Consider the following 20,827-nt stretch of genomic DNA (forward strand, 5'->3'; position numbering starts at 1 on the left):
ATGCCTGCCATAGATGTGAGTGAAACGTTTGGAGAACATTTAACTTTGCAGTACTGTGTTTGCTATTCTACTTGAAGTACTCTTGTTATTAAGCCTTTTTATTTACATTTGTTGTGATGGCCCTGGTTCGCTTTTCATAAGTATAATTGTTATGAATGTTGTTTTAGTTTTTTCAGTTTGGCTCCTGTTGCCCGCAGTAGTAACTGAAATAACCAGAAACTAACCAAAGAGTAAAAGCTTAGTGTTAACTCCAAAGTAGCATTCCTGAAACAATGAAAATCTGAAACTAGGGATTACATTTCCTGATTTGCTAGAGAGGAAAAATCCCGGAGTTCCAGTCTAGCTGGAACACTGAGCTTTGCCCTCCTTGCTAATTTCTGGTTACTTGGGTACTTATGCAAAGAGGATCAACTAAATAGGAGCAGGTGGGGAATGTACTTAAACATCTTGCTTGTGAGCAAAAAGCTACATTTCTCTGAATCTCAGGTTTATCATTATATATGAGTGCAAACATAGCCAATGTGTATGCTGTGTTTAAAACTTCAATTTGCTTTTGTCAAATGTGTACTTTTCAAAACAGAGAATCCACTGTAAGAACTCAAAGAGAGAGATACATAGAACCCCCCCCCCCAATAATCCTGTGTTTTCAAATAAATCACACACAAACCCCAAATATCAAGGAGCTTTGCTTGGGAGTTAGGAGGAAGCTGAATGCTGCAAAGATGAACGCTTGGTAATGTCATAACAAATAATTATAGGATTACCACTCAGCCAGAATTTAATTCCTCCCTCTGAAACTAGAAAGTATGAGTAAAAATTATTTTGGTTCAGTGTGAAACTACCTCTCAAAAAATCTCTTCTGATTCCTCCTATAGGAAATCAACTTACAAAATAGTAGGTTTTCTAATAATATAGGGGGAAAAACAGAAATATGCCATTAGTGCCATCTTCTAACCAAACATCAGGTACATCGCTATTCATGTGAAATGCAAAATAGCATTTCTTCTATATAAAAAATCCAGTGTTAGTTCCAACTAGAGTAAACACACCGAATCAATAGGATTTTTGGCCAAGTTGAGTCAGCATTCAACAACTGAGCCAATGGATCTCCTCTAACTAAAAGTAACCAATAGGATTTTATGTTACAAAAAACCATATCAAAAATTTAATTTTTAAAATTCTACTTATATAGTATTGCATCTTACACCTATACATGTCATATTGTATCTACAAAGTTAAAATGCCCATTGGCATCAAACGTATTCCAATTTAAGTGAAACCTCCAGGCAACAATTTCCCTTGCTATTCATTCATGAACAGTTCTACTTAAATAAGGCATGAACCAACAAAACAAAGGTAAACTTACTTCAATAACATCTGTGGCTTCTTGGTTAAATGATACATCTCAGACAAGATGTGAGCCACTGAAATGGACCAGAACTATTCCGGACTAGAGAAAGATTGAATTCTGATGATGTGAACAGCTCCATTTGTGTAACATTCTGCACAAACTTTGTTCGCATGACCAAGGCTTTGCAGATTAGCCCCTAATCCTAAAAAGAATTCTTTTTTGGCTGAATTCCCTGAATCAGTTAGCTGTATCACATATACTTCCACAGATAGGCTACCTAAGTATGTGTGTGTGTATTAAAAATACTCATTATTATGGAATGTTACACATTTTGGGTCAGTGGAGTTTCTTAATTTCAAGAAGACTATCTTTTAAATGGTGAGTCAGAGTGCTACTCACCATCAAACTAAACCGAGGGTTCCCAAATTTTGGTCTTCCACATGGCTTAGACTTCAACTCTCAGAACCGTAGCCAACTTGGCCAATGGTCAGAAATTCTGGGAGCTGAAGTCCAAACATCTAGAAGTTCAAAGTTTGGGAAACACCAAACTAATGCAGACACAGCATACCTCTAAGTAGCTAACCTCTGAAGTGTTAGAAACATATTACACATGACTAAATGGAAGCCTGTCTTCTAGACGCTGAAAAGGGGGTAGTTGAATTTCAAGGAGTTCTCAAAACTCAAACAAATAGCTAGTAAAAAAGAACGAGAGAAGAAAAATGATGCTTCTAACTTCCCAAAAGCTTTCAGAAAAGGACACACTGAAACAAAACTGTATCCTACGCTGTAACATAATTACAAATCTGCCTAAATATGAAGATATGAAAGTGTGCACACATTTTCAACATGTTAACTTACGTCTTGAGAGGTGTCTTCTTCTTTTTTGCAGGTTTGCTGAGGCCATCTCCTTCTGTCCCATTGATCTCATTGGCATTCGCTGGTATCTCAAAGGAGGCTGGAGATTTGGTGGGAGAGCTGGCTACCTTTGAGGAAGACTTGAAAGGGTCAATTGAGTCCTCACACATGTCCGGATCGAAAGTGTAGGCGGCTGTCATTTGCTGAGGCAGTTTAGGAGAATCTTGCACTTTGCAAGTGGGAGAAAATGGGTTGAAGTTGGGGTCATCCCATTTGTCAATATCAAAAGTATAAGAGCCTTTGGAAACAGAGATCTCACTGGGGTCAGGAGGGGCCTTGGTGGGGGTCACGTTGTCAAGCTTCTCCCCAGTCTTTTTAGTCTTTGGCCTCCTGAGTGGCATTTTGGCACCGGGCTTTTTGCCCACTTTTTTGGGCAGGGGAGGGCTTTCTTGCTGCTCTCCGCCACTTCCTTTTTCCTCAGAATAATCAAATTCCAGCCTCACGGCTTTTACTGGAGGATCTTCAGGTCCCCCAGTATCTGAAGGAGCTACCTCCACGGCTTCGGGTGGCGTTGTAAGAGGGGGGACTTTCTTGCTGGACGGGGGAGAGTTCTGCACCTTTTTACTTCCAGCACCAGATGCACTTACCTCTTCTAAGTTGCTAGGGTCAAATGGATAGGCTGCTGTTGGTAGAGCAGGAGTCTCCTGATTTTCAGTGGCACTTTGGGAGGACTCTGTGCACTGAGTTTCAATGGGTTCCAACCTCTCTTTTTCTTCATTCAGGGCAGGAGAATCTTGCTTGACATCAGATGGTTCTGGCTCCTGGACAGGAGGAACTTCCAGAGATTTTTTTGCTAACGGTTTTTTCTTTAAAGAACCTGGCCTTGATTTCTTTGTGCGCTTAAGAGTGCTGGAAGCACTGCTTGAACCAGTACTGAATGTTTCTGTTGCTAAACCTGCTGCCTCGTTATTACCAAGGAAAGCTGCTCCATCAAAATCACCAGCTTGCAAGCTAAGGGATCGAGACAAAGTAGATCTGGAAATTGGAACGGAATCTGTGGATTTTCTTCTGATGTGAGACTTGGAGTCACGGATTCTTATGTCCAGAGAGCTAGGATCCCCAGCTTGTGAAGTATCTACCACCTCAATGCTATCAAAGTCTAAGTTGTAGGTCCCACTGCTAGCAATGGGCTTGTCCTCATCAAAAACAGTAGAAAATGAGTGAGAAGGAGGTGGGAGTGGAGTTTCTTCAATGGATTCACAATGTGAAACATCAGCTATGGATACTGTGTCAGAACAAAACTCTGTGAAAGCAAGGGAGAGAGTGATCAGTGAAGAATGCCCAACTTAACATAAATAGAGAGAGAAACAACAAATTAGGTGCACATGCTTAATGATATGAAATGGCAGAAGTGATTTTAAAAGACTTTTTAAAACACATTGGTTCCAGGACGCACAAAGATACCAAAATTAATGCATGCTCAAGTCCCTTTATATACTGTAGTATAGTAGTAATAAAATGGGCTCCCTTATATAAAATGGCAAAATAAAGGTTTGCTTTTTGGAGATTTAAAAAAATATTTTCAAGCTGTGGATGGCTGACTCCATGGGTGCAGAATTCATTGATAGAGACGGCCAACCGTATGTGTCTTTTAAATAGATGTTTCATTGCAAACTTCAAAATTCTCAACGTTATATTTTCTTCTGTGTTCCTCTTCCTTTCTGTTTGCATATTTTAAAAACTCTTCTAGGTCAAAATGGAAAGCAGAAAAACAAAGTCTAATATATATTCTTTTAAAAAGGGTCAAAGGGAGTGAGAGCAAAATAAATTGTTAGGAAGTTCAGAAATAAATTTAAATTGATTTGAGTTGAGACTATTTGGAATAAATTTATATAACAAAATATAAAAATATAAGAAGACTCAAGTAACTGGCAGAATAGTCTCAGATGACAGAAGTGCTGTTAAAAGACATGCCCTTACCTTTTAAAGTGGAACAATCATGAACTAAATCTCAGGAGTTAGGAAACATGGAGTCATGTGTCCAAACTCTATATATGCATGCAAGGTTGCATTATCAATGACGAAAGTGGAATAAACGCTCAAGGCTCTCAGTAGCTGGAACCCATTGCTGATCCTGGTATTGTATATATGTGCACACACAAATACTTCTTATCCATTTTATATGTTGCTAGAACACTACCTACCCATGAAAGTTAGGATGTCCACATGTCTTTTAAGCTTCTGGTAAGCAGCTAAAGCTGCTGTTCCGTGTGGCATTCAGGGTTTGAAATTGCTGTTTTAATTGTTTTAAAACAGGATTCTAGGATTGTTTTAGGTGTTTTTAAAGAGAATCTTAATGTGTTTTAAAAATGTTTTAATCTTTATACTGCTTTGATTGGTTTTCATTTTTTCATCCCCTAGGAGCCCTTGTGGACTAGGAAGCGATGCAGGAATACTATAAACAAACAAATGAATAATACAGAGAATTGCTTTGAGAAGAGTGAGTTGTCAATCTTTCTCCCCCCCGCACTCTTCCCATTACAGCCCCATTTTTCATTGTAGAGGAAAAATGTGTTGTCGAAGGCTTTTATGGTCGGAATCACTGGGTTGTTGTGAGTTTTCTTGGCTGTATGGCCATGTACCAGAAGCATTCACGAAGCAGGAGAAAATGTCAGGAGAGAATGCTTCTGGAACAGCCTGGAAAACTCACAACAACCCAGATGCTATGTTCTTTCAGGTTCTGGCCTTGGTCACCAGTTTGGACACAAGTGATGGTCTTTGGATCTAAGCAGGACAAATCCCATAGGAGGGCTTATTTTGGCCTGGCAGTCCAAAATAAGCATTCCAACAGAAGACCCTGCACATCTGGACAAAAGGGACCCTAATTTTGGATTTGCTAAACTATTTAATGCAGACCTGCATCCAGGAATGGGTCATTAGCAAATCATTTCATATTATGATTTGATATATCATATTATGAACAAGTTCAAAATCCCTTTTAATGCTGGGCTAAGTAAGACAGGATTTAAATGAGGCTCAACCCAGATATAAGCAAGGCACAATTTTCCAAAGAAAGACATTTGATATCATCATCTTATTTTCCTTCCCCAACAATGAATATTCTGTTCCTTTCCTTTGGCTGGTGTTGGAGGCTGCATATTACATTGATACCTTCAAGAAGCAAACAAGAACTATTAAAAATGCAGTGCTTATAATTGTAATTTGTTTTCCCACATCATATACAAGAGCTAATTCTGATGTTTTGAAGGGGTTCTGGTCTATCTTAAGTTAGGGAAAACACCTTACTGTAGGGACCAGGCAATCCTTGCATAAGACAGATTGACTAAGTGTAGTTCTGCACAGAGACATAATATGGGTTAGAACAGGTGTCCAAACTGCCAATTCCAGCGGGGGCATTCTGACCCACCTCAGCAGTGGGAGAGTGTCTGCATTGTTCAGCCATGCAGAAGCCAGTTTAGCAATGCTGGGCAAGGGCCCAAATGCCAACCGCCTTCCCACCCTGTGGCTGCAACTACAATGATGACAAGGAGATGTAGCACGTGGTTTATTTATTTACTGTATTTGAATACCGTCTTTCTCAGCCAATTGGCGACTCAAGGCGGTTTTGGCTGCCTCTCTTCTTAGTTCCATACCATGTGACTGACAAATCCCATGTTTCCAGGCCACCTGAGCCTGTGGAGCACAGGATGGGAGACACTTACTACCAATTCCAAGTAGGAATTGGTGGTGGACATCTGCACTGTGTGAAAGCAGGGAAAAGTCTCAATCTTGATAAAGGATTTTGACTTCCTCCTGTATTTTTAAAATCTGAAGCATGATCTAAATTGTCAGTGTAGATGGGGTCAGAGAGAATGTAAAGACATTGCTTGTTTACGACAGTAGGATACATCTCCACAAAACACACACAATATTTATCCCCATAAAACAACAAGTTTAGAAGGACTAACAGCACTGTGCCGCATGGAAACTGTACAGAAATGATCGAATGAACTTACTCAGGCAATCACATGACACTTGTCCTTAAAGAAACTCTGAACAATAGCATAGCCTAAGAATAATCCTGCCAAACAGATTAAATAAAAAGGCAGTGAGTTGCCCAAAGATATCTAGTGGGAAATCACATGGGCAACTAGGGATGGGCTTCTGGCATCTCTGACTGTCATGTCACACTGATTAATTTGGATGGTCACCATTATCTCTTGCACATTCATACACTGTACTTTGCCACCCTCAGGCAGAAACAATTGCATTTCCATTCTACTACCAAGCTGAAAATAAGGCATATATGATGAACAATCAAACTGAAAATAATCTACATCATTATTACTAGCTGTCAACATTCATCTTTCCAGTGGATGAGATGCTTTAGCCCTTTTTCCCTGGCAATTATTTTACTCTGCATGTGATCTAATAAACGCTCATGTAAGGCCAAAGACAAAAGCGTTTTCATGGCAGATTTCAATATTCTAACAGGAAATTGAGTTTTCCTGACTATAGTTGCCGATTAAACCTGTAGAATGATTTATTTACATGGGAAGGATTATAAAATAAAGCACTTCGAAGAGCTTATCATATATTTTAATATCACACCAACAAAAGAAAGGACACACTTATATGGCTAACCGCCTGCTAATGTTGTTTGTAAACCGTTTGAGCATTCATGCTACTTGGCAGTTTTACACATACATTTAATACACAAATACTGTTTTTTCTAAAAGTAAGCTGTCTGAATAACTACCACACAAATAACAGTACATCTAAAACACATGTTGCTGAGTGAAAATACATGTTGCATAAAGATGTAGTTTGAAAGTAAGCTTGAAAGATTGGTAGGGAGCAGTACGTCAGCAAAGGCTTCTAGCCTCTATAGTGTTAAACGTCCTTTAAATCGGAAAAAGGGAACCCTTTGCCCTTTGAATATTAAAAGCACATGTGAATAGTATATGTGAAAGGTTTTTCTATAAGTAGATGCCAAATTTTAGATTGAGAATAATGGACCTAAGTGGAGAAGAAATGGGACATCTGTGAGCTGAACCTCCCATGTATGGTGTGTGTATACAGTCGTTCAAATTATTTTAAACACAAAACTGAATGTTAATAATATTATGAAACTCGATGGAACTGTGATTTTTCCATTCTACATGTTGTGTTTAGATTTACTCTTGTTCCATGTTTTATTTAATTGGGGATATTCTTGCCAGCTGAGCTGCTGTTCATTTTTCACTCAACAAGCACATTTTTGAATATCAGTCAAGCTTCCCTTAAAGAGACACAGAACTGTATGAATGCGGTGCCTTAAATTAAACTTATTATAGTCCAACTTTAAACATGTTTGGCTTTCAACGGTGTGAACTATTTGGTTCAATGTGGCTCACTTCCTAGTAAACACATAGTTATTTGCAACCATGCAAGTGCTTGTCAAGAAGTTAACTCAACAATGGGTTAGATCTGTGACTGCAGACTTAATACGCAACCATAAATACTTATCAGAAATAAATGCACCCACACAGAAGTATATCTCATCAAGATTTAAAGGACATCTTTCAAAGCAGACATCCCTTCCCCTGCCCTAAGCTAATAAGCCGAAACCACTGTGACATCTTTTTCATGAAAGGTGTTGTTCTTCAAGTTAGATTTTTGTTGTTGTCTTTTTCAGTATCCTTTCAACCAGTGAGTCCCAAACTCAAGTAGTTCAAGTGTTTGGGGCTTCAATTCCTCGAAACTTCATTTGCCCTGGAAAATGATCAGGGATGCTGGAAACTGAAGTCCAAAACACCTGGAAGACCAGAATTTGGGAGCCACTGCTTTATAGCATGGGAGTACAGGGTGAGTGACAGGTTTCTACGATGGGCCAGAAGATGACACCTGCCCCATTTTTAGGTCCTTGTATCTGCCTCATTTTGAGGTGAGCTGCATTCTGATATTTCCACTGAATTGAAAATGACCCTCTAATCCAGTAGTTCTCAACCTGTGGATCCTCAGGTGTTTTGGCCTACAACTTCCAGAATTCCCAGCCAGTTTACCAGCTGTTAGGATTTCTGGAAGGCCAAAACATCTGGGGATTCACAGGTTGAGAACCACTGCTCTAATCACTTCTGCTTGAAATTGTCATTTGTTTCAAGCCTCTCCCTCCCCATATATTACACTATGTAGCAAAATTTGAAAAAAAAAATCTTCCTGGTTTGAAAGTGTTATTTCCTGTTTAATTATGTGGTACTTACTTTGAAAGTAGTTGTTATACTCCAGAAGCCCCATGTTTGTGGCTGGCACAAACTATGTTGAATTGGTTCAGACTGAGCTGAGTTTTTCACTGAAAAACTATAGCAAAATGTGATGCTGGATATCCCGCAAAAACAAAGTTTTTTGCAGTATAATAAACTTATTCCATGTTTTAATGATAGAACCAATTAGGAAATGACACTTCTCACCCAGGAACAAAAATCATGTTACACAGTGTTATTGGAGACAACCTCCAGGATAGTAGACTACTGCATAGTCAATCACTACAAATCCTGTTCAGTGTCAACCCTTTACAAATTCATCTATCTCCACTGGGTCAAAATGTTTGACAAAACCTTTACTGAAGATAATAAGGAAACTCACATTTAAGAGTTTTTTTCCCCCCAGAAAGCAGTTTCTTCAGTGAGAGACAGAAAGATTCTCAATAAAAGGTAGAGCATCCAAAAATAAACAGGATACTTTAAGTTGAGCAACAGCTCACTGCTAGCAAAGTGTGAAGTGGCGTGTGATATGGATGTAAAGAATTTAGAGCTTAGGCAGGCAGAATCTAATCTTTAAAAATCACAAAAGGTTTATTTACAACAATAAGAAATAACTTCATTTCTTAATAATCAAGAACTGGGCCTGAACTACTCTAACACCCATCTCTTCTAAAATTTCAAAGAGAAGGAAATAACACCAATCACTACATCTCTCTGACACACAAGCAGAGAGAGCTCTCAAAGCACACAGCATATATTCAGATGTAAGAAAACAGAAGTCAGTTTTGAAAAAGCTAGAAAAGTGTCGACTTTAAATAACTAATCAGAATGAGAGCAGAAACAGAGAGGAGAGAAGAAATAGATACATTCCCAACTGTCATATAGGTGACATGGGGGAAAGGAAACCCTTAGTCCAGGGATCCTCAAACTAAGGCCTGGGGCCAATACGGCCCTCCAAGGTCATTTACCCGGCCCTTGCTCGGGTTCAACCTAAGTTTGAAAGGACTTGAAAGCGCGCACAACAACAACAACAACAACAACAACAACAACAACAATCCCTCCAACAGTTTAAGGGACTGTGACCTGGCCCTCTGTTTAAAAAGTTTGAGGACCCCTGCCTATATTTACTAAACTGTTCCTCAGTGAGGACTTGAGACTTGGGCAGTGTGGATTTGAATTCCAACAATAACAAGATGATTTGTTATCACTACTTTGTCCCACAGATTCTGTGACACAGTACTGATTTTGTCATTCCATCAAGACTAAAAGACATCAGCATGGATCAGTAGATCAAACACCTGCAAGTCCAAACCCTTGGAATGGGCATTTGTCCTTCCAAAAAACAAATTTGACTGGAATGTATTCAAGTTCTTTACATAGAATATGCTTGCTTCAGACCTTTTATTTTCCAACAGACTCATCAAATTAGCAGAAGTATATCCCCTCTAAACTGATGGTATATTTTGGGTGAAACACATACATTAATATAAAGTGAGAGGGATGAGATCAGCCAATCTCAGCAAGGCTTGAACAGTCGACAATGCATCTTTGTGGCTGTAGAAAGTTTTAGATTCTGTCCTTTTGACTTCAGAAGTGACTCAGAAATTAAAGGAATGTTGCCCTTTCTCTTCAAAGCAGTCTCAACAAAGGGATTTTACTACTCTTGACATTTAATCACAGGGGCTGAACTTTTGCAGTTACATTAAGAAACATATATGACCTACATACAAGAGCCCCTACATTTAGGTTCAAATGAAATATTCCCTAGTGTCTCTTTGTCCAACCTTGTCTTAAAATGCCTTCAATACAAGGCTCCATATGAACCTGGTTTCTTAGCTTTCATTTAAAAGCAGTTACTTGAGCAGTTTCAGAGCTAGAAGCACCAGATCCCTTCTGATCTTGGAAACTAAGAGTAATCTCTGTTTAGTACTTGCATGAGAGACCACAAATTAATACCACATGATAAAGAATACATTTCAGAGAAAGGATTTGGCAAATCACCCTTGAATATTCCTTGAATAAGAAAAACTAATGGATTTGCCACAAGTCTACAGGTGACTTGAAGCCATGTGAAATTTGAAGGCATATAAAAACCTGAAAGCATTTGTAAACTGAATTTTCAAACAATCGATTTTTCAGTGGGTTGTGGTAAGAATAGGACTTAAAATAACTTCCCTCTAATGAAGAGAAGACCAATATAAGTAGGCAAAGGTATCCTAAAAAATTAATACATTTTGACACCATTTCAATAGTTGTGTAATGCAATGAAATCATAAGAGGAGTAGTACTGGTACCTCACCAAACTACAAATCTCAGAATTTCATGGTAATTAAAGTGGTGTCAAATGGCATTTATTCTATAGCAGTGGTTCTCAACCTGTGGGTCCCCAGATGTTTAGTCTACAGCTCTCAGAAATCCCAGCCAGTTTACTAGCTGTTAGGATTTCTGGGAGTTGGAGGCCAAAGCATCTGGGAACCTACAGGCTGAGAACCCCTGTTCTATAGACTAGGGTTCTAACATAAAATCCTCATCGTAGTTCTCCAAGATCTCAGCTAAGCCTCCTTCTCAGTCTTGCTGAGATACTAGTTACAGAAACAGAGACTTTCTACATTCAAATCACATAGTCTATCCTCATGAGCATGTCCATTTCTTTGACCATAATTAGCATTTGGTTCCAATAAATTCAAACTCCAACAAGAATATTTAATGTTCCCTTCCATATTTGAAAGGATCATCCCAAATAGTGATTACCTATGTCCTCTGGTGGAAGCTGAGGTTGTACTTCCTGTTCTTCTATTTCAAAGGCTGCAATTTCTGGTGGTGGCTGTGGTAGCGGTGGTGGGGCGGCCTTCACGGGAGTTGTAGATTCTGGTGTCTCAAATGCTTCTTCAGAGTCTGAACTCCTGGACACACACAAAAGAAGAACAGGGGTGCTGTTAGCAAACACCATTCAAAATCAAAAGGGACACAGTTCAAAACACTATGCATAGAATATATGGACCTCTTTTATTGGAGGAGGTTAGAATACCTCTCAATTTCTTAGACTGAGTTCACAACTAGACCCATTTCACAGAATTAGTTTTTGGAGCTGACTATCATGTTGGCAGGTTCACTGAAAAGACATCTTAACATGAAAAATTTCAAGGCATCGCAAAGAGAAACAAGCATGCAAAACAAAGTGAATAATACCTGGAAATGCTTGCCTTTTCAACTTAAAAGAGACTTTAGAATGGATAGACTATGATCTGGTGAGATGGTGAAATTTTCCTTGCCACGAACAGAAGCAAAACTAAGAAGGAAACAGTGCTCCCCTAGTTTCTGATGAAAACTGACTTGTTATGCAACTCTGTAATTGTTCCTGCAAAACAAATGGTCATCAGCTATAAGTAATAGTAAGTATTGTCTAGCCTTTCCTCTTTGGGTTAACGTTAGTTAAGCAGATTTATTTTGTACACTGCCTTGAATTTCTCAGCTCAGACATGCTACCTTTATTTCTTGCCAGCGTACAAGTTTGATCTATTACATGAATGGTTTTCTTGATCTACTGGACAATTCAATGCACCTACACATTTTTTTAATCATTTGTGTACCTTCTGAAATAGTTTTAATAACAGAAAGTGGTAATACATAGTACTCATTTCATCCTTTCATCTGCAACATTTAAAAAGCAGACCAAAAGATCTTCCTGAACTCTCCCCGCCCCTTGCCTCCTGGCAAAATATTGACCACTGTTATGTTTCCCCAAGATATGAAATGACCTCTTGACTCCCTTTAGAATAGACTGCTTTTCATGAAAAGTCTGCTTTCAACACAATTTTGCACATCCTGGCATTCAGCTTATCTACATTATTCTTCCACTAGATATTTTTTAAAAGAAAAGACTAGAAGTAGGATAATGAATAGAAGATGAATGTGAAAGGTGGAACTGCCCATATAATAATAAACTTCCTTTGTATCCTGCCACCATCTCCCCAAAGGAGACTCGGGACAGCTAACATGAGACCAAGCCCAAAATTACAGTACAGCAAAATAAAATACAAAGAAGCAAAAATACCATCAAAATAAATGCATGAAATAACAAAATAAACAGTTTCAAAATAACATGATAGAGAAATAGAACACTGTGGATGGGCCAAATGTACTAGGATAAAATTGATAAAACTCTGCATGAGATAAGTAGTGGGAGAATGTATTTCTGAGGCAGGAGCTCAAAAGGGATGAACAATGGGGTTAGACCTTCATTAAGGGCGGGGGGAATGCGCATCATGAGGATGGAGCTGTAGTTGGAACAGACAAAATATGTAATTATGTTCATTCGCCACTGAAACATCCCTCTAAGACAGCGTTTCTCAACCTGGGGGTCAGTACCTCTGGGGGGTTACAAGGGGGGTGTCAAAAGGGTCACCAAAGACCATCAGAAAACAGTATTTTCCATTGGTCATGAGGGTTCTGTGTTGAACGTTTGGCCCAATTCTGTCGTTGGTGGGATTCAAAATTCTCTTTGATTGTAGCTGAGCTGTAAATTCCAGCAACTACAACTCCCAACTGATGAAATCAGTCCCTCCAATCTCACCAGTATTCACATTTGGGCATATTGGGTATTTATGCCAAATTTGGTCCAGTGAATGAAAATGCATCCTGTATATCAGATATTTACATTACGATTCATAACAGTAGCAAAATTACAGTTATGAAGTAGCAATGAAAATAATGTTATGGTTGGGGGTCACCACAACATGAGGGACTGTATTAAGGGGTCGTGGCATTAGAAAGGTTGAGAACTACTGCGCTAAGAGATATGCAGTTTTAACAGTGTCAGGTTTAAATTGACCCTTGAAAACTTTAAGCAAAGTACTGTTTGGGGATATAAAATTCCTAGAAATGAGGATGAATGGAAGATCATTTTCTTTAGTACACTAAGACAGAAAATAAAACTACTACAGAGATGCAGAATACAAGTGAAGTAAACCATGTGCCTTGAATATTATCTAGCAAGCATTTCAGCTGGTCCAATGTCAGCTTTTCCTTCTGGTCTTTTGACAGGAAGAAATGTAATGGTGTGATGGTTTCCTGAATGACAGAACTGACTTGCCTATTTCCAGTGATTTTCTGCATGGCTTGGAGACTGTAGTCTCCTCTGCTCCTCACAGCTGTCCACGTCCAACGTGCCTACTGCATGGGGTACAAAATGAAACGGTGAAAGCCGTTTCCTCCCGAGGAAGCAGTCAAAAAGCCCACTAGATGCCATGAATGAGATGAAGGGATTCCCTGGCCTTGCCAGCCTTAGGAGAGAATATTAGATTCACAAGCAAGATTTCTCCTAAACAATGAAGTGCAGTAGGCGGATTTGTATTCCTAATACCTTTCACTTGAAAGCATTTTCTCTGTGCAAAGGCTGTGTGGGCTGGTGTTGAATAGCCCCCAGTGTTGTTCCTGACAGCTCCAACATTTGATGGACTGGATTCCTTTCTGTTATATATCTGCACAACGTCAACAAGGTTTTTAGTTTTTCTGCTTATATTATCAGATAACATACAGCTGTCTTAGTCTGGAACCTGCCATTCTCTCCCGAAAGCACTTGTCCTGGAGAATGTATTTGAGTTATTGTATTGGCAAAGGCTTTCATGGCTGGAATCACTGGGTTGTTGTAGGTTTTTCGGGTTATATGGCCATGTTCTAGAAGCATTCTCTCCTGGCGTTTCGCCTGCATCTATGGCAGGCATCCTCAGAGATTGTGAAGTCTGTTGGAACTTGGAAAATTGGGTTTCTATATCTGTGGAAGGTCCAGGGTGAGTTATTTGAGTTATTGCTCTCGCCAAGCAATGCCAAAAGATTCTGGTAAATGCTGATCCTGGTTTCCCTTTCTTTGGGAGGTAAAGAGGGGAATAAAAGTTGGTTGTAAATAAAGTTATCTCGAGTCTATGGAAAACACTTACACAACATATGCTTTCAGGAGAAAACCTCACGTTGTCCATAATTGTTTCCCCAAACGTGCCTTTTGTTTCCAGGCTCAATCCATGTTTGTGCAGCATGCAAAGACTGAGGCTGTAGCTTTCACTGTCATTATTCCTTCTAACCTGTGCCCGGCCTCTCCCCGCCCCACACTTCCCAGTACATTACTTTGATTCAGAGCGAACAAAGAGCTTCTGTAAAAGGAAAATAAAGCCAGGAGATTGAACAAAGAACTCTTGCCAGGATGCTTCAACCTTTTGAAATATCAAGGGTGAAAAGCATCTTGATTGTGGCCTCAATCGGTTTCTCCCCCATGACCCCTTTGCTTAGATTCAAAATAAAGAAAATAAATACACATATTGCGGTCTTCTGTAAAAAATAGTTTTATTGCAAAAATAAAAAATAGCTTATCCTCCTCCACAAAGTCAATCCATGTTTGGACCACGTCACATATTACTCAGCACCTGTCCTGAAACCTGTTTCAAATACCATTGACATGTGACTCCAAAGTGACAAAAACTTCAACTTTTCCAAGAAATTAAACAGATACTACATGAGAATTAGAATAACAGAAGTCAAAAATCAACTTGGCTAAATGTTTACATTGCAGTTACTAGGGTCCCCAGTGGCGCAGTAGGTTAAAGCGCCAAATTGATGAACTTGCTGATCAAAAGGTCACAGGTTCGAATCCGGGGAGCGGCGTGAGCTCCTGCTGTTAGCCCCAGCTTCTGCCAACCTAGTAGTGTGAAAATATGCAATTGTGAGTAGATCAATAGGTACCACTCCGGCAGGAAGGTAACAGCGCTCCATGAAGTCATGCTGGCCACATGAACTTGGAGGTATCTACAGACAACGCCGACTCTTCACCTTAGAAATGGAGATGAGAACCAACCCCCAGAGTTGGACACAACTGGACTTAATGTCAGGGGAATACCTTTACCTTTATCTACATGAGACCATTGTATCTCTAACAGCTATTTAATGTATTCATTTCAAACATTTTAATGCTGCCCCTTATCAAACTGCATTTTGCAATGGTTTACAATAAAATCCATACCAGAAACGATCCACAATTAAATGCTGTAGATAAAACACATTTTTAAATGCCTGAGTAAATCTACAAGGTGCGGAAAGATTTTATTTTGACCTGGTACCAAGGCAATACACTTCTACAAATGGTGCAGCATGGCACTTTCCCAAGTTGATATCAGCTTCACTTCTAATCTTGAAGAATGTGGGCAAGGGCAATGGAAAATAACCACAGAATTCAGGGATGTTAATTAAGGGATCAGATATGCCTTAAAATATCTGATTCTAACTCTACTTATACACTGAAAAAGAAAGCCTCAGCAGTTTGAAAAACATACAGCCTGCCAGTGAAGCTGTCTTAATCTGGGGAAATGTGATCTGAAGACGCATTCATTAATTGGTAGTTAAAAGTGGGATTAAATTGCTATAATTGTGCAGTGTGAAAGGTCCCAAGCATTTTGGATTATTAATACTCAACCTGTATTTCTAAACCCAGTCCAATATCTTCTTTGTTCATTGAACTAGTTACCAATAAAGTGGTCAGAAAGCAAAGTAATATATTTTCAATATTGCTTGAGATGTGGTGGGTAGCAACAGTATTAGGGAATACAACTATTCAATGAAAAGTTAATCCACAAAACAACAGCAAAAGCTAGAGGATTGGACAGCTGCAAGTATTCATGGATTATTAGCCTCCTTGAGTTCCCATGGAGAGAAAGGTGTAATAATAATAATAATAATAATAATAACAATTTTTTTCATGTCAGGAGTGACTTGAGAAACTGCAAGTTGCTTCTGGTGTGAGAGAACTGGCCGTCTGCAAGAACGTTTCCCGGGGACACCCAGATGTTTTGTTGTTTTTTTCATCCTTGTGGGAAGCTTCTCTCATGTCCCTGCATGGGGAGCTGGAGCTGACAGAGGGAGCTCATCCATGCTCTCCCCAGATTCAAACCTCTGACCTGTCAGTCTTCAATCCTGCCAGCACAAGGGTTTAACCCATTGTGCCACTGGGGGTTCCTAATAATAATAATAATAATAATAATAATAATAAACAAAGTGAGGCAAGCGGGGAGAGAGGGAGAGGACAAACAAACACAGATTCTTAAAAAGTATTTGTTCACCGGGATGAAAACTAGACTCTAAATATTGAAGCATGGAAGATTTATCAACATTTCTATTTCTTTTCCATCCCATATGTATCTTTTTACAACCAATTACCTTACATCATCTCTATGTAATGCCAAATTGGACTGATTCGATGTTAGCCCTTTCACTGCAGATTCTCTCAAGGGAGAGATCAGGAAAAAGCCTCAAGTTTGCATGTTCCCTCTGCTCCAGCTCCATTCAAACTTTTCTCACAATCAGAAGAGATGAATTTTCAACGAACAGTTAGCATTTACTAACAGCTTAACACAAGATGAATCTGACTACTACAAATTAAACCCATGCTCAGCCCTTACAAATGGAAGAGAATTAAAGATCTATCTAGGTTGTGTGAGATGATACAACATACTTGCCGTAATGTTTCATTGGTAGCCCATGTCATCTTTCTTTCTGAGGCAAAAGAAAAGTCTGACAGTCTGAGAACAATACTGTACTCTGTTCGCTTGTAGCAGACCAAGGTTTCCATATTATCTTTGTTGTGAAACCACTCTGATCTCCAGGCAGCTATCAGAAGTGCTGAATACTATTCCCCAAATAGGTTCAGGACCTTGGATAGCTCATTTGAAGTCTAAAATAAAATTCAAAATGGATTTTTCCACAGCCCTGATATGGAAGCCAGCTTCAATGCAGTGTTCCAACAACAGGATATGGCAGTGGAGCGTCAGGGGCAATGGTGAAGGGCCTGCTACTATTGCTCACCAATTATCTGCAACCTGAGACATTTGCCCTGTTCTATTCAATAATAGCAATGACCATTTAAGCAATGCAAACAGAATGTGCATTTGGAATGCTCTGAACACTTAAAAGCACTATGCAATCATTAAGCATGATTATTTCCCATGAGAAGAAATATACTTTCTAATGGATTGGTTTAGAATTTTAAAAATCTGGAAATTAACAGGGGGAAGCACAAAGCAAGAGAGTGGCCCAACTTAAGTATAAGAGAAGTGGTTATTTATTTGCTTCCTGAATTCCCAGCCCCCACTGCCTGTGCACCATGCTGAGTAATCCAGTGTGCGTCTGCTCTCTGAGCCAGCACATGAGCCATGTGTTTTGAACAGTTTCTTGAGTACTAGAAAGCTCTTTGTTTGTTGAAGTGATGGGCAACAGCCAGAAGCTGGAAGACCACATCAGTCCACTAATGCGTAACGTGCTATATTTTTTGTATTTTCTATTTGGTTTACAAGAACAACTGTGGTGTATGACTCTGCAGACCAGGGTAAGAATCCCTACTGGGCCATGAAAACTACTGAATGACCATGGAAAAGTCATATGCTCTCAGCCTCAGAGGATGATAGCCCAAACCGGTCTGAGTCCCTCAAGAGAGGTGAGAAGGTCGGTATACAAAACTTTTAAATAAATAAACCTTAACAAATATATCCATGAAAACACCACTCAAAGTCCCTTAGGTCATTTGTGTCTGAAAACAAAACAAAACCCTTCCAAATTAGGAAACACAAAAGTGGCTCGGGAGGGGGTGTCACCCAAACCCCACAAGCCCTACTTTCCCCACCTCTAGTCTACAAGGAAGGGCAAAGGCAACTGATTCTATGAGCCTGAGATGACACCTGGCAACACCATACTCCAAGCTTGCAGTCTCCATTTTGGGACCCTAGTAACTGCAACGTAAACATTTAGCCAAATAGATTTTTGACTTTTGTTATTCTACCACAATCCAAGTTTTGCAATGCCTGACATCATTTTTAAGGACCTTGCTTTCTGATTTCTGCACAACTAAGTACTATTCTTAACATCTATATTGATAAAAGGTAAAGGTAGTCCCCTGACATTAAGTCCAGTCATGTCTGACTCTGGGGTGTGGTGCTTATCTCCGTTTCTAAGCCGAAGAGCCGGCGTTGTCCGTAGACACCTCCAACGTCATGTGGCCGGCATGACTGCATGGAGCACCCTTACCTTCCCGCTGGAGCGGTACCTATTGATCTACTCACATTTGCATGTTTTCGAACTGCTAGGTTGGCAGAAGCTAGGGCTGACAGCGGAAGCTCACGCCGCTCCCTGGAATCAAACCTGCGACCTTTCGCTCAACAAGCTCAGCAGCTCAGTGCTTTAACCCACTGCGCCACCGGGGACTCCTTCTATATTGATACTTCACAGTTTTTACTCATAGCTATTGTACAATTAAAATATCAGCCCTTCAATTGCAGCAGACCCAGTTAATCTTAGCCTCAGAAGAAATCGTTGGCTTAGCAGAAGCCTGTCCTAGATTTTACCATTGTACACTGTGTTTGTGGCACACTATAATTATTGTCAATATGCTGTTGAGTCTACTAATCTATTAAAATACACATAGCCCTGTATTCCTATGCCAGAAGACCTAATTGTATGGTGGAGTCAATAAAAATTAGGTCATTGACTCAAGTAATCAGGATAGCAGCTTCTTAAAAAAACAGCATGCAGCAGAAATAGAAAATAAACAGATACATGAGAAATTCGGCTATTGTGTTAACTTCATCAGAAAAAGGGAATTATTAAAATGTTCCCAAAGTAGTATAAAGAGCATAAGGATTCTAAATAATGTGCCTTATCAGGAAGCTTTGCCCTGAATTCCTCTCCCCTCTTCTAATCACTTTTATTTCCTTTTAAAATATTAAGGTCAGGAATATTAGCATGAATGCGGAGAAATTAATGCAAGCATTTTAGTACCGTGCTAAAGCTGAATGAATAAAGCCAGGCAATATAGGACAGCAAGCCTCTTAAAGCATGACACAAAAGATATTCGTTTAGCTTTTAAAAATACTGTCACAACAACCTCCTATTTTTTTTATGCAAAGAAGTGGAGGAAAGAGAGAAAACATTTTAGTATGCATGAATAATATACTGGATTTTTCTCTGTGCCCTAAAATAGGATGTTCGAAGAGTCCAGTATTCATTTGCACATTTATACTTTTGCTCTTTGTTTTGGAAGTCAGCATCTCAGGCATACACAAAGACCTTAAGGTACTTGTTTTTATACACTGGGGCCTGAAGCTCCATACATTTGAGTTTGATACTTAAAACTATATGGCAGGTCAAAACACAAGAGAAAGGAACAGTTTAGAACACTTATAAAGTCTTATTTATGACTAATACACCATCACAGAAACGCTTAACAAAAAGGAAACCAAATCTCCACCACAATCTTTTCACACTCAGTTTATTTAATGAGAACAAGGTGAGAAAGGATTAGCTCTCATTTTGAAATTCATTTCACAAAGGGTAATATTGAATTTCAGCTTTTAATAAAGGATTTCCAAAATGGAAACAAAAAAATAAAAGATTCCCATCAGTGAAGGAAAATGGCATACATATATAGTAGGCTAAATTAGATTTAAGCTAAGGTACATATACAACTTTTTAAAAACTCTATATTCTGCCTCGATGTGATGGCACTGCTTTCTAACTACCTTGGAGATGGTTTTGTTGTGCTCCCAACACTCGGGACCATTGACATGGGTTGAACAGGAGAGTTTTCACCACCTTTTATTTACGCATGCCTTTGAACTGTAAATTATGTAACAGTTGTGTTGGTATGGTGCAATGCTTTGAACATCAGTGGTTAACATCTAATTTCAAGAAAGCCAGCTATATTGTAGCTTCCAAAGTAGTCTCTCATGGCCATATGGCAGGAGAAACCAGGAGATGTACCTGTACAAGCCAAGGCTCAATATAGTTTGTTCAGGTATGATGTTGTACTGTGGGCTAATGTGTCAGGAACCGGCAAACCTCTTGCAATCGTGGTCTAAATTAGAGTAAACCTACTGAGTCAATGGGATTTACATGCATGTTGACTAATCATTCAACACATCTACTTTAACTAGAACTTGGATTTAGGCACCAACTTCTCACCTAATCTACTAAGAAGCAAGCCAATAAACTTGGCTTGCTTCTTTACTAAGAAGCAAGCCAATAAACTTGGCTTGCTTCTTAGACCCACTAATCGATTTGAAGGTCTTACAATAATCATACTTTATATCAGCCAACCATTTCATAGCCAACAGGCATCCAGTTCATTGTAGAATAGATATTGGAATCCAAATCCCTGACAAGAAAGAACACACAGAGAGTGAATTATGTGGTTTAATTATGTGGTAGTGTCTATTGCCCATATCAGCTGCATCTGCTTTTGAGTCCCCACAGTGCAGTAAATTGTCCATAGCAGAGGCATCATAGAATTAGACTATAATTTAAGACTATATTCATGGGATTCCTTTGTTAGTCATACAGCTAGAAAAAG

The 20,827-nt window shown here is 39.2% G+C and overlaps 1 protein-coding gene across 10 annotated transcripts in view; it reads right to left on the minus strand.

The window, feature by feature from the left end:
- The window catches only part of TACC2 (transforming acidic coiled-coil containing protein 2), a 212,729-nt gene that overhangs the window by 55,378 nt on the left and 136,524 nt on the right, over nucleotides 1-20,827 (minus strand). For all 10 annotated transcript variants that reach the window (XM_060768557.2, XM_060768563.2, XM_060768556.2 and 7 more), the window contains 2 exons: nucleotides 11,200-11,351; nucleotides 2,210-3,509 (listed from right to left, as the gene is read on the minus strand). In XM_060768557.2, the coding sequence (XP_060624540.2) occupies nucleotides 2,210-3,509; nucleotides 11,200-11,351 (1,452 nt within the window). The remainder of the gene's footprint in view (nucleotides 1-2,209; nucleotides 3,510-11,199; nucleotides 11,352-20,827) is intronic.

This window comes from Anolis sagrei, chromosome 3 (genome assembly GCF_037176765.1).
Source record: "Anolis sagrei isolate rAnoSag1 chromosome 3, rAnoSag1.mat, whole genome shotgun sequence".
NCBI classification, from domain to species: Eukaryota; Metazoa; Chordata; class Lepidosauria; order Squamata; family Dactyloidae; genus Anolis; species Anolis sagrei.